The following is a 13,396-nucleotide window of genomic DNA, read 5'->3' as shown; positions in this document are numbered from 1 at the left end:
AGCTACATTGAGCATAAGCTCCACAGATTATCCTCAATTTGATGGACGAACGAAATGAGTAAATCGAATTATTTAGGATATGGTTCAAGTATACGTTGTTGCGAACAAAATGGGAACGTGTATCCATAGATTTTATTGTTAGCCTTCCTCACACCCAAAAAGGCCATGATGTCATTTGTGTTATAGTTCATAGACTAACTAAAATGGCTAGGTTTATTGTTGCTAAATCTACAATAACCGTTTCTAAATTGGTTTACCAATTCGTTGATGAGTATTTCCATTTTTATGGGTTAACGATGGATATTGTGAGTGATTGAGATTCAAAGTTTACTAATGGCTTTTGGTGACACGTCTTTAGGAAGCTAGACAAGCTTCCTCACCCCCAAAAGGGCCATGATGCCATTTGCGTTATAGTTCATAGACTAACTAAAATGGCTAGGTTTATTGTTACTAAAATCAAGGTAACCTCTTTTGAATTAGCCTACCAATTCATTGATGAGTAATTCCATTTTTATAGGTTACCAATGAATATTATGAGTGATTGAGATTCAAAGTTTACTAACGACTTTCGGTCACAAGTCTTTAAGAAGCTAGAAACTACCTTGAGCATGAGCTCTACGGATCATCCTCAATCCCATGGATAAACAAAACGGGTAATCAAATGATTGAGGACATGCCTCGAGTATACGTTGTTAACAAAATTGGAACGTTATCTGCAAAATTTCAAGTTTGCTTAAAACAGCTCCAACAATACATCGATGGGATACAGTCCTTTATGTTGATGTATAATTTTCAACCACAAGTCATGTTATCTCTAATTTTGGAGTTTGCTTATAACAACTCCAACCATACATCGACATGATATAGTTTGTTTATGTTAACATATAGCTTTTAACCACATGTTAAGCCACATTATATCTAATTTTGGAGTTCGCTTATAACAACTCCAACCATTCATTAACGAGATATAGTCCTTTTATGTTGATGTATAACTTTCAACCACAAGACACGTTATCTCTAATTTTCGAATTTGCTTATAACAACTCCAACCATACATCAATGAGATATAGTCCTCTTATATTGATGTATAACTTTCAAACACAAGCCGCAAATTTATGTTAATATATATCATGATGAGTTGAGAACTACACAACTTTCTAATGGATATGTAAGATAAGTTGCATATTGCATGAGATAATATAAACACGACTCAAGATAAAGAGTGTTTTTATGCCGACCATAATAGGCAATCTCGTATATTCAACCCTAAACATAAGGTATTTCTACATGTACCTCAAGATTACAAAACATTGTCTACGAGTACATGCATTAAGTTAGCCCACAGTTTTGTGGACCTTTCATAGTCTCCAAACGCATTGCATCAACCCATAGTACGTAAAATTCGTGTTCGTCTAACATAACATTCGTTTTCCTACGTTGGAAAACAAATGCGAATGTTATTGAAACATTCTTGTGTTTTGTTTTTTGTTTTTTTTCCCATTTTTTAAATGTGTTTTTTCATTTTTTAGGCTTATTTACCTCATAAGAAATAGATAATCCAAAAGTATGGTATTTATCATTCTTTGAGGGTGTTTTTCTTACATGAATGATTGAAGCGTATGGTTCATACTATGCAACAGCCTATCATCTCACTCTTCTAAAAGGGTGTCAAAATCCATCCAATTTTTCACGCAAGTCATCTAAAAGAACTTCTTAGTTCTAGCAATAATAAAGTTACATCAAATGACCATAGTTACTTCTACAATTTTAGATTGTAAACCACATGTACCAAAAGAAATTCTCGATGTTAAACTAAAATATTTGCATTCTAAAATAATCCAAGAATTAAAAATTGAATAGATGGAGAATCTATAAATTATGCAATATGGGAACAAGAAAACACCATTAAAACTAGCTTGCCTAACTTTTCATTGCAAGAGTGCAATGTTTTAAAGAGGGGGGAGTATATTACATGCATGACTATAATTTATCTCGTGGTAAGTTGTACCATAATAATCTACACGAGGATAAAAGTGTGAGGGTTAATCAAGAGTATGAAGAAAAACTTTTAACCCTAAGGATTGGGACAACCTTTAAAGACCAAGTGTAAACTTGTCTAAGGGCCTTAGGTCTAGTTATAAATATGAGGCCTAACTATTCTCATTAATACATTATTTGACTACATCGAGACTTGTGGTGAACAAACTCTTGTGGCGAGGCACTCATCAGTACCAAGTGCGACTTGATGCCATGGCGATGATTTGAGATATTGTTCAAGGCTCCAACCTTTCTCTCAGGGGTGGTCAAGTGGATCAACAACCTTCTTTATCTCTCTTTCTCTTTACGATCTATCATCTATTTCCTTCTCTTATGCTTACATTGGAAATAATCTCCACCACTCCCATATCCATGTACAAATAAGCAATTTTTAGCTATATGTTTTTGATGGTATGTATGTGGTCTCCCTAAATAGCTTGAAAACTATAATACACTAGTTTCGTAATCATCTCACTAATAAAGTTACATCTTTATTTCACAAAAGTATTATGTTTATATTTATCCTACCACCAAAATCCAGGTCAAACAAACAGTTAAACGTAAACAATTAATATAATCATTAGCACAATAAAAGCAAATTCATTGTGAAAATAAAAACAGAATTGAATGAACAAAATATGAATGGTTTACAATGGTCTAAACTAGCACAAACTAGAGAAGCCCATATACTCGCCCATTCTCAGTTTCTCAATAGCATCTTCAATACCTAGTCCACCTACATTCAAAGAACCCAACCATACATATAATGTAAATTAACATGAATACATACTAAGATCGATGTATGCTGCATGGACGTATGAATGTGCGTCCAGTGTTGGAAAACAGAGGATATATATATATATATATGAGAGGAACTCACCCAGAAAAAATGCGCTGAATAGGGTCAACATACAAAGCAGAATTATTATGATGGAAGCCCTGCCAAAGAGCCTAACCAAGCTTTGTATGACGTATTGTCCACAGACCCCTCCTACCATACTCACTGCGAAAAGATATAGTGCTAATATGCCAGCACCCAAAGCATGGCATTCTCAATTCAAAATTTTGAGGTGAATCAATTTTATATATATCATAATAGTAGATACAGCTTCTTTTTTTAAGTCAATTCAACGGTTTGCAATGAATCAATTATATAAATTCATGTATATACAGCTTTTGCATTCTTTAAGTTTGGTGCTTCTCATTCATATCGTACTTAAAATCAGATTAAGCATATAGATGGATAGACATGGCATTTGTTATAAGAGTAAAGCAAATTAGATTAAGTAAATATATAGATAGAGATTAGATAGAGTTAACAAATGTGTCCATCATTTGGGCTCATGTTTTCTGTTTCTCTTGACTAGTGTACACAGGTACCAACTTCATAAACCAGTTGATGGGTTCTCATCCCTCTCTCAGAAAGCACACGTCTTATACAGAGTAAGAAATGCATAGATATTACATAAGAGTGAGAATATACATCAAGAGTGTGTGTGTGTGTGTGTGTGTGTGTGTGTGTGTGTGTGTGTGTGTGTAATATATATATATAGAGAGAGAGAGAGAGAAAGAGAGAGAGAGAGAGACCTTACAGCTTACCATAAGGAACCGGGAACCTTTTCAATAAATAGTACTCTACGACAGACATGGACGAAGAAAAGAGCATGGCAAAAGTAGCTGTTGCAGTAAAAACCTGGGTGGGGGTTATAAAGAAGATGCAATAAATGAATTAGCATTACAATAAAAACAAAATCTTGATGAACTGCATACGATGAGCTATTATCTCATGGGAAATGAAAGATTTTGAATTAAAATGATCGAAAAATGCGTAGAAACTACACAGTATATTTGATTAGCACTTGATTTTATTTTGGGGAGGGGGAGGGGGGGGGTGTTTATTATTAACACTTGATTAGGTGATGTGTGTTTGGGTTGGGAGGATTTAAAAGGTCAATGGAGGTGATTACGTAACGATGACTTTTGCTTTTTGCTGGATTCTTGCAAAAATTTGAATGCCTTATATATAAATCGGGAAATATCCTCCAAATAGTGATGGCCTGTGGTTGGTGAGGGTAATTAAAGAAGGGATTTATTTATTTGTCATACCTGTGGATGCACTCCAAGTTCTAGAAGGAGAGGCCCCAATGCAAAACCTCCACCCAGACCCAACAAGCCACCTATAATGCCAGCAACCAGGCTACCCCCTGCGCTAACTGCAAGTATCCCAAACCCAACCGGCATTGCACCGACAACCATTCGAGCATCATCACATTCTCTCCTACTCTTCATGTAGAGCTTTCTGGCAGCGAAAAGGAACGCCGATACTGCCACAGGAACCTGAAATGATATGCAAGCAACTGTTTTCGCAATATTTTGATTTCCATATTTTATATACTACGACAATTTGGCCTTCAAACAGAAATTATTGGTTTTTTGGCATCATGATTATATGCACCTGGAGGCTGTTAAGGATCCAATAGTTTGTGGTACATGTTTGGTAATGACTCTGCACGACCATCAAAGGTAATGTTTCAAATGTATGAAAACCATAAGAAAGTATCCTTTCTGTATGGCACAGTAGCTTTAAGAGTGAGAGTAACTTATGCCTTCTAAGGTTTTATCTTAATTCCCTACAGCTTTACGAGTAATTAAAATACGACCATCTTAATTTCCTGTAGCCTTTTACGAGTAAATTATGCATTAAAAAGGGGACTTCAGTGGCGTATATAAATAACTTGTAAGAAGCTCAAAAAAGAAAATCAGAAACTTACCTGAAGAATCTGCAAGCACAGGAACAAAGCCCATACTAGAAACAGGACAGCAACATTCTTCCATCTGATATTCCTTATCAGCTTCTTCTGATTACCCATTCCCAACAACATCGATTAAAATGTTTACAATGTTTCTGATGGTTGGGTCAATAAAACCATTGGCATGTAATCAAACGTCCTAATGGGTATAATAATGACACCTAGAGCTTGATGCGATATAATGTTAGTCTTACTTAATACGACCACACTTCAAGAAGGGGAAAAAGCAACGCTTACACAAAATTTAGATGTTGAAATCTAATGTGCTAATTAATTAACTTTTAAACCAGAGATCAAGCAAGAAATGGGAATGCAGTGTCATGCAACTAAACTTACGAATGTTGATGCATCGTTAATGGAATCATCTGTGTCACCCAGAGGTCTGTAGTCACCACTTGATCCTTGTGTAACAGAAGATTGTGGGTAAAATCTCATGTAATGTGTCCACATATGGAAAAGAGAAGGTACAGGGGATCCGTTTCAAAAAGCATATTTCACATACCTTCATGCACTTCCCGCTTTTGAGGAATTCGATCATTGCTCAACTGCATTTCAGATGACAATGTGAATATCTGCATTTGATCCCAACAGTGACTACCATATACAAAAGATTTTATCCTCAATACCTTTTTCTCTAAGGTTTCATTATTCCATGCAACCAAAGCCTTCCTAAATACCCTTGAGCCAGTACCTAAACATGAGATTCAGGTAGCCTTCTTTCATTTAAGACAACAACGCAAACAAGCGTTTTAAGAGATTTTCAGGAAGTTGAAAAAATATACCAATCATCACAGAGATCAGAAGAAGGGTCAATATCCAGGTGGGAAAGATTGAATTAAAGATTACCCCAATACTGATTCCTAGAAGAAGCATGGGCTGCAGAACCATGGCTATATCATAGTCTATGACTGGAGAATCAGTTTGAATGGGATGTTTGAGGCCCAGATTATAAGCAACAGTAGTTACAGCTGCTCCCATGATCATACCTGGAAACAATCCCACAAATTTAATTCAACAAAAACAATTAATTACCATAGCATCATTGAATATCTTGAGCTAAATTAAACTTATTGACCTTCTACCCAAGGGATGCATACAATATTATTATTATTATTATTATAAAATTATTTAGGTTCCAGAACCCACCACCCAATATACAAGGGGATCCTTACATTTGGAAAGAGCTGTGGAAGATTTTGTGTCGAAGCCAATGATGAGATGTGCTGTTGGAACAAAGATTGAACCGCCACCAACACCACCAGCACTGCCGAGGGCAGCCCCAGCAAAGCCTGCCAAGGTGCCCACCACAACTCGCCAGCCAAAGGTGAGATCCTGACAGACAGACGGATGGACGGACCGGACGACAACGCAGAAATTGGCTTCTCATAAACAACACTTTAATAAATATAATGACCCCAAACAAGTATGTACATACTCTTAACTATCTATAATCTATTGTGAACCCTACCTATATTATAGATAGCGTTGATGGTTTGACGAATGAATTCTTTCTAGGAGGGAGGGAGGGGCATCCATCCATCCATCCATCCATGATGAAAGAGAGCAGAGTTATGGTGCAAAAACCTTTAATTGAAGTAATGTATGTATGAACAACAGATGAAAGCCAGCAAACAGAAACCTTAACTACCTATGCATGAGAAGAAGGAAAACAGACACATTCATCAACAAAAGACAAAAATGGATACTACCTGATACCCATGAAGAGAGGAAGAAACATTGAAAGAAGCAAGTAGAAGAAACAGAAGAGGAAGCAATTGAAATAAATGAAAGCGTAATAGCAGAAGAAGAAGGGTAAGGTTTAGGGTTTAGGGTTTAGGGTTTAGGGTTTAGGGGTTTAGGGTAGGAGGGGGAGACTTACAGGCCAGACCTGATCATCAGCAGCAGCAGCCATGGAGATGGAGAGAGAGATTGAGATTGAATATGTATTTTGTTTTGTTTTTGTTTCATGGAGTGAGTGAGTGAGTGAGTGAGTGAGTGAGAGATAAGCCCTCCAGAGGTGAGATAAGCCCTCCAGAGGCGCTCGCTCACTGAGTAGGGCTTGGACGGCCCTGAACTCATCTTGGAATTGTAGACGATGAAGGCCGTCCAACACAAAAAAAGGAAAAAGCAAAAAGTGCACCAAATAAAAAAATAGAGAGAGAGAGAGAGAAAATACAACATGTTGGGGGAGGGAATTTTTGAACTCTCTCTTCTTTTTTTCGTAAATAATGGCTTTCATTACGAAAGAAAGAACACCACCATGACTAACTTACAACAAACTATAGAACCCCTTCTATCTAGGGATCTAAAGAAAACTACGACACCAAACTCAATGCCACCCTACACACCAATTCAAATGGCGAATATGATGATATGTGACCTTGCAGAGTTCTCTCTCTTCCTGGTTGAGATTTTGTGACTTCTCTAGCACTGTCAATTGCCACAAAAGAAGTCCTTTTAACTTTAGAACATATTTTCTCACCCCAACTTGCGAATAAAAAATGAAGGCATTCCGCATATTCCAATTGAACCATAGCCCCCAATACCTCAAGAACTCAAAAATAATTTGAAAATGAGGCATCGGTTCATTGTTCTCCATATGTGCAAAAACCCAACTGAAGGAAGATAAACTTACTCCTGTTAGAGACATCCACACTAAACTGATACACCTCCAAACCATCCTTGCCATCGGGCATGAAATAAATCGATGCCTACTATGTTCCAATTCCACCAAACAAAAGAAACACAATCCTTTAGTAATGTTTCTTCTTTTTAATGCATCCCCTAATGGTAAAGCTCCAACCATAACTCTCCAAATAAATACCTTGGCTCGTAGCATCAATCGAGAACACCAACCTGCCTTGATCATATGAAACCACCAAGTAATGGGCTTATGAAAACCCCATATCTTTATAACCCTTTCTTCCAACCACTTATGTTTGTCAATCAACTTGTGATAAGCAACATTCGTTGAGATCATAGTCAATCTCTTATTTCCAACAAACCTCCAATCAAGCTCTTGAGATCGCCCATCTAAATCAGGAATTGGCTCATGCGAAGATAGTATTTGTTGCAACTTATCCCAAATAAAGTTATAACCTTTTGGAATACGAAATGTTGATCTTATTGTTCGAAAAGCCATTAATCTTCTTTGTGAAACCAACATAGCATCCTTAACTCTTACCAAACCCAATCTAGCCATTCGATTAAATTGAAGGTTAAGAATTTGTTTACCTTCCCACCTCAACAACCTTGATGTTGCCAAAACCTCCATTTGTAATGAATTGGCACATCCCTTTTCTTGTGGGGGATGCCATTCCACAAAATCCAACATACTTTGCCAAGATGTCAACAAATGATTAATTATCATAGACCCTGTACATTTGACATCCCTGTCAGAATTAATTACATTCCACCAATTCGCTTCAACCTTCATGTTTCCAAGCTTTATTCCGTTCTTCTCTATAAAGTATGCCACCATTTCTATCCAAGGTTGTACACCTTCAAACATGAATCGAATGAAAGTAAATCGACGAGCCACCATATGCTCATATAGATTCAATATTGATGCCCCACCAAGACGCTTTGGAGTACAGACGTGATCCCATGCCAACCATGACAAGGCACTTTTCCCTTTTCTTTTCCATAACAACATTCGCATGGAGCGTGACAACATTTCAAGAGCTTTCTTTCTCTCTCTCTCTCTCTCTCTCTGGCAACGTGTGTTTCCTTCTTCTCTCTTCTTGTCTATATGTATGCATAGATTGACACATGCATGATATTCTCCATGCGCAATATTCTCAATATTCGAGAATACAAAATGGCCCTAAGTATATTAAAAAACCATTCGTTTTGTAAAATAAATATAAAAAATTTATTTATTTATTAAAATAAATGTATTTCACTAAAAAAAACAATTATTCATTAATAGTTTATAGTGTCAAGAGAGTTTATGAAACTTATTTTAATTAATTAATTTTTTTAAAATGAATATTTTTATATTTATTATACAAATATGATTAGTATGAACTTTGAAGATATAATTAGTTCGAAATACTATTTTTAATGTCAAGATAAAAAATATCCATAAATTTTGAGGAAATAAAAAGTGAAAATTTAATGAGCCTTTATTTTATTTTATTTATTTATTAAAAATAAAACGAATACTTATAAGTTATACATTTATTATAAAATTTTAGTCGTGTCAAGTCCTCAAAGTCCCTCTTTTATTATCCCTATTTATTTGTTCCTTTTTTTTTATCTTAGGAATTTATTTTTTTTAAAGTTATTTTTTTTGGGGGGAGGAGGGGGGGTAAAACGAATACTTGACTGCCCATTCGTATTCGTATTCATTTGCATTCGAATGGGAAACCCGACGAATGTGAATATGTCAATGTATGTATGTATGTATGTATGTATGTATGTATGTACTCTCTGTGTGCTTCCTCGACCTCCAATTTCGCACACACTTGGGTAGAAAGGCAAGGCGGATCTAGGGTTATTGGCGAGTTCAAGAAATTTTACAGGTATTTTGCGTTGACATTTGCACAAATGCACCACTGAATCATGTTTTATTATATTATGTATAACATTTTCTTTTCTAATTTACTTCATGGAGGGAAGCGAAATTTTTGGGTTTCTGAGTTATGTGATTGTTGCAACTAGAAGATGAACGTGTGTGGTACATGCTCTGCCCCAAATAGATCACATCGTTTCTTAGTTTTTTTTTTATCTTTTGCAATGTTTCGATTATCACCAGATGGTGTACCATGGAGTTAACAATAAACAAATCCATGACGAGTTTCTATATGAGGAACTCGCATAAACCATTTACTTCTCTTAAGCTAGAGAAGAAAAGTCATTCGCGATAATGACCTAAAATGAATAAAATGTTGGCTTTGTTATAACGTTGGTTGTAGCTTCGGCTCACATACATATATCCATGTCGAAGTTTTGAAGACTCCCAATGAAACAGATTCAATCCATAGCTATAGTTGCTATATATAGGTCATAATTGCAACTTTTGGTATAGCCATAACCATATCTAATATTTATGCTGTGGGAGAACGATGGATGGTTCACAATAAGAAGTAACGATGGAGTATCTATCATTAATATTTATGCTTCTAAAGTTAGAATTCTTGCTACATAGATTTAATGCTTCAACATATCTGTTCAGGTGAAGGTGTCATTTAGTTTTGCCAGGTTTCATTCTCATTCCTAAATCCTTATTTTTTACTCATTCCTATATTCATATTTTTACATTGTTGAATGGTAACCTTGTTTGGTGCCTTTTGTAGGGTCCATGGACATGAGAAGAGGCTGATGCCAATTTTGCAACTGATGTGGTCGAGATTCTTCTTATCTAATTTTTGTCTAAAGCTATGTAAGATGGTTCACAATAATAAATAGTGTTGGGAACAATGTACTATCTTCACTTTTCAACATCTGTAAAAACTTGAGTTCCATTTGAATATATGAAACTTGAGTTCCATTTGATTATGTGTGTCTCTTGTTGATTATGGTGTTATTTCATAAAGTGTAATATATACTACCTTTTTCATTACGTGTGTTTCAGGTTTTGTTCTAGTAAAACCTTGTCTCTTTGTATCATGCCATATGTACTACCTTGATTGTTATAATTGGATTATGTATGCCATTCGTATTCTAACTTAAAGGCGAAGAGGAAAGGTACTCGCAAGTGATGTTGTGGCCAAAGAACAATAGCCTAAATATGTGAGTTTTTATGGTTAAATATTTACTTCATGGGTTTGCTAGAGCAAGAGGATGGACTCATAAAGAGACCAAGGTACATGTTCAAGACACTAGACCTAGGCACCTTTCATATTAAGGTATGAATTTACTTTCCTTTTGATGAATCGAACAACATTTCCAAAACATGGCATGGTTGCAAGAACTTAGAATCAATCTGAGGGAGTTTTTTTGAGGAATATTTACTCCTCAAGTGTTATATGATATACTCATGATTTGGAAATATGTCAATGTATACAGTATATCCATTTTGGGCATACGATGTCCACAAGAGAGGAGGAAGAACGCAAGATAGAGCAGCGGGAGACAAAGGGAAATAAGAGAGAGAGAGAGAAAGAGAGAGAGAGAGCCCAAATGGATGTAGCTCAGTTGGTAAGGTTGCCCAATGGAGATTAGGTGGTCATGGGTTCAATCCCTACATTCCACAATGGCATCTAGTGAAATAGAGATATGTATGAAGTATATAATAGAGAGGTGAGGAAATTGGGTTTTGAACCCAAGACATAATGCTTGTAGTGTTATCAACTTACCACTAGGGTAAGTTACTTACAATAAAAAAGAGAGAGACATTTAAATTTTCCCCCAAAATTTTCCCCCAAAAAAGGGATTGCTCTTTTGAGTCTCTTCTTCTTTTCCTTTATTTTAGTTTTTCTTTTTTCATTTTTCTCTATTTACTTTTCGATTTATTAGTACATACATATATCTAAATAAATATAATTATGTGGACGACCCTGATCGTCTGTCTGAGATTCCCCAAAAGCCCTACTTCATCAGAGTCGTCCAAAAGCCCTACATTCACGGAAGGGGACGAGCTCTCACTACATATTTAATGTTTATGTTTTTGTATGTATCAAATATGTACATACATATGTATATATGTATATGTACGTAGTGAGGAGCGAGTGATAATGGCTCAGGTTGCCTTGGTATACTTCGTTGGGCCAAAAAAAAGAGCCCGTCTGTCTGCTTGTCTCCCTTCTCTACCAACACAGATCTCTGTCTCCCTTTTTCTCAGATATTTATATTTTCGATGGTTAACAATGACAGCTCTTGAACACAGCCTGGTAGTGGTGCCTTTAGGAGTACATACATACATACATACATACGCCAAGGGCATGCATTATTGCATATACTGTATACATACTAAAATAAGGGAAAACATTATATATACATATATGTATTAAGTCACTTGAAATATGTACATGTACTTTGGCATGCATGTAATACATATATGATATATGTATTGCGTAAGTGGTTGATTGGTTAGATCTTGATGAACATTGTACACAAACTTTTCTATGGGTAATCGTGCGCATGTGTGCTTAAACATTAGCCCAATGCTCGTCACTATTTCTCAATGAGAGTGAATCTAGGGCTTGGATGGCCCTGAACTTGTTTTGAGAATCCCAAACGATCAGGGCCATCCACATTATTATACCTACATATAATAAAAAACCAAAATGTAAACATAGAGAAGAAGAAGAGAGAGAAAAGCTTATTTTTCTATAGGCAATTTGTAATCTCTTTTGTGCCTCTTTGTTGAAATCTCATTCTCTCTCTCTCCATTCCCCTCTCTCCATGGTTTTGTATTTTTGTTTTCTCTCTCTCTCTCTCTCTCTCACACACACACACACACACACACACACACACACACATGTATCACGTGAAATATAATATTTTTGGTCTCATAGGTCATATTTGACAGCTGAAGACGATACTAGAATCTATCTCTCTATGTGCGTGCTTCTTGTTGTAGAAATTGGCAACTATACAAATAAAGAATGATTGCTAGAGAGAGATGACACATACACAAAATTGTTCTATATTGATTGTAATGTGTTACATTAGCGGAATGGCTTGTTTGTAGAGACAATGCTCTAAGAGTTATAACTCTTCAATGAAGAACTTTTACAAAAAGACTTTCCTAATAAAAATAACTCTTCGTAAATGAATAGTTGTTTTTAATCTAATAAATTAATTTAATATTTAGGTTAAATATTTCCACACTCCCCCTTATGCTAAATATTATTTTATTCCAAAGTATTGTCATTTGAAGAATAGTTTGGCATTGTTAGACCAATCTTTCGGCAACAAGCTATATGCTTTGTTTCAAGTACTAGCTTTTGTTAGAAAATCGGCCCACATTAGTGTTGTGGTTGCGGCAACAAGCGATATTCTTTGTTTCAGGTACTAGCTTTTGTTAGAAAATTGGCCCACATTAGTATTGTGGTTGCATACTTCAAATCTAGCTTCTTCTCTTCGATTAAGTCTCGTAGAAAGTGATGCTTGAAAGAGACATGTCAAATATTATCACTCATTTTCGGATTACAAGCTAACTTTATACATGATTGATTATCGCTTTGAAGTTTTAAACAAGCTAAGTTCTTCAAGTATGAAATGAATCCATATTCTTTCTTTAGGAGCGAGTGCAGCATATTGGGTTGAATCCATATTCTTTCTTTAGGAACGAGTGCAACATATTGGGCTACCGTTGTTTGCTTCTTAAACCTCCATGCTACTCCAACAAGACATTATACAAAGCCACTTGTTGACTTATGACAATCAACATCTCCCCCCCAATTTGAGTCCGTCCATCTATCAAATATAGTATGATATGGCTCCAAAGGGATTCGAACCCATGACCTTGTGTTACATGGGCTGAACCCTTGCCATTAAACCATGAATTGTAATACGAAAGATATTAGTTTCATTTATTATTTCTATAGGAAATTCATGTATATTCTAGATTACTCTACTAAGAACATTCAAGAAACTTC

General features: G+C 35.7%; 1 protein-coding gene across 4 annotated transcripts; it reads right to left on the bottom strand.

Moving 5' to 3' along the window:
• Positions 1-2,640: 2,640 nt before the first annotated feature.
• LOC147850850 (sulfite exporter TauE/SafE family protein 3-like) lies at positions 2,641-6,833 on the bottom strand. 4 transcript variants are annotated; one of them, XM_087336050.1, is made up of 12 exons: positions 6,727-6,833; positions 6,020-6,179; positions 5,630-5,833; positions 5,474-5,538; positions 5,350-5,392; positions 5,184-5,248; positions 4,809-4,895; positions 4,493-4,543; positions 4,144-4,374; positions 3,637-3,730; positions 2,918-3,058; positions 2,641-2,773 (listed from the first exon to the last, which is right to left on the bottom strand). In XM_087336050.1, exons 1-12 carry the CDS (start codon positions 6,757-6,759, stop codon positions 2,700-2,702), a joined length of 1,248 nt encoding a protein of 415 aa, XP_087192176.1. In that variant the 5' UTR covers positions 6,760-6,833; the 3' UTR covers positions 2,641-2,699. The 4 variants fall into 4 exon arrangements, with proteins under 4 accessions (XP_087192176.1, XP_087192178.1, XP_087192177.1 ...); XM_087336052.1 differs by having other exon boundaries at positions 2,918-3,040; XM_087336051.1 differs by having other exon boundaries at positions 4,809-4,892.
• Positions 6,834-13,396: the final 6,563 nt, after the last annotated feature.

The sequence above is a fragment of the Azolla caroliniana genome, unplaced genomic scaffold (genome assembly GCF_043228905.1).
Source record: "Azolla caroliniana isolate FFs.n. ecotype wild unplaced genomic scaffold, voAzoCaro1.0.p SCAF_20, whole genome shotgun sequence".
NCBI lineage: Eukaryota > Viridiplantae > Streptophyta > Polypodiopsida > Salviniales > Salviniaceae > Azolla > Azolla caroliniana.
The sequence above is the reverse complement of the archived record's forward strand: the minus strand, read 5'-3'. Positions and strand labels throughout refer to the sequence as shown.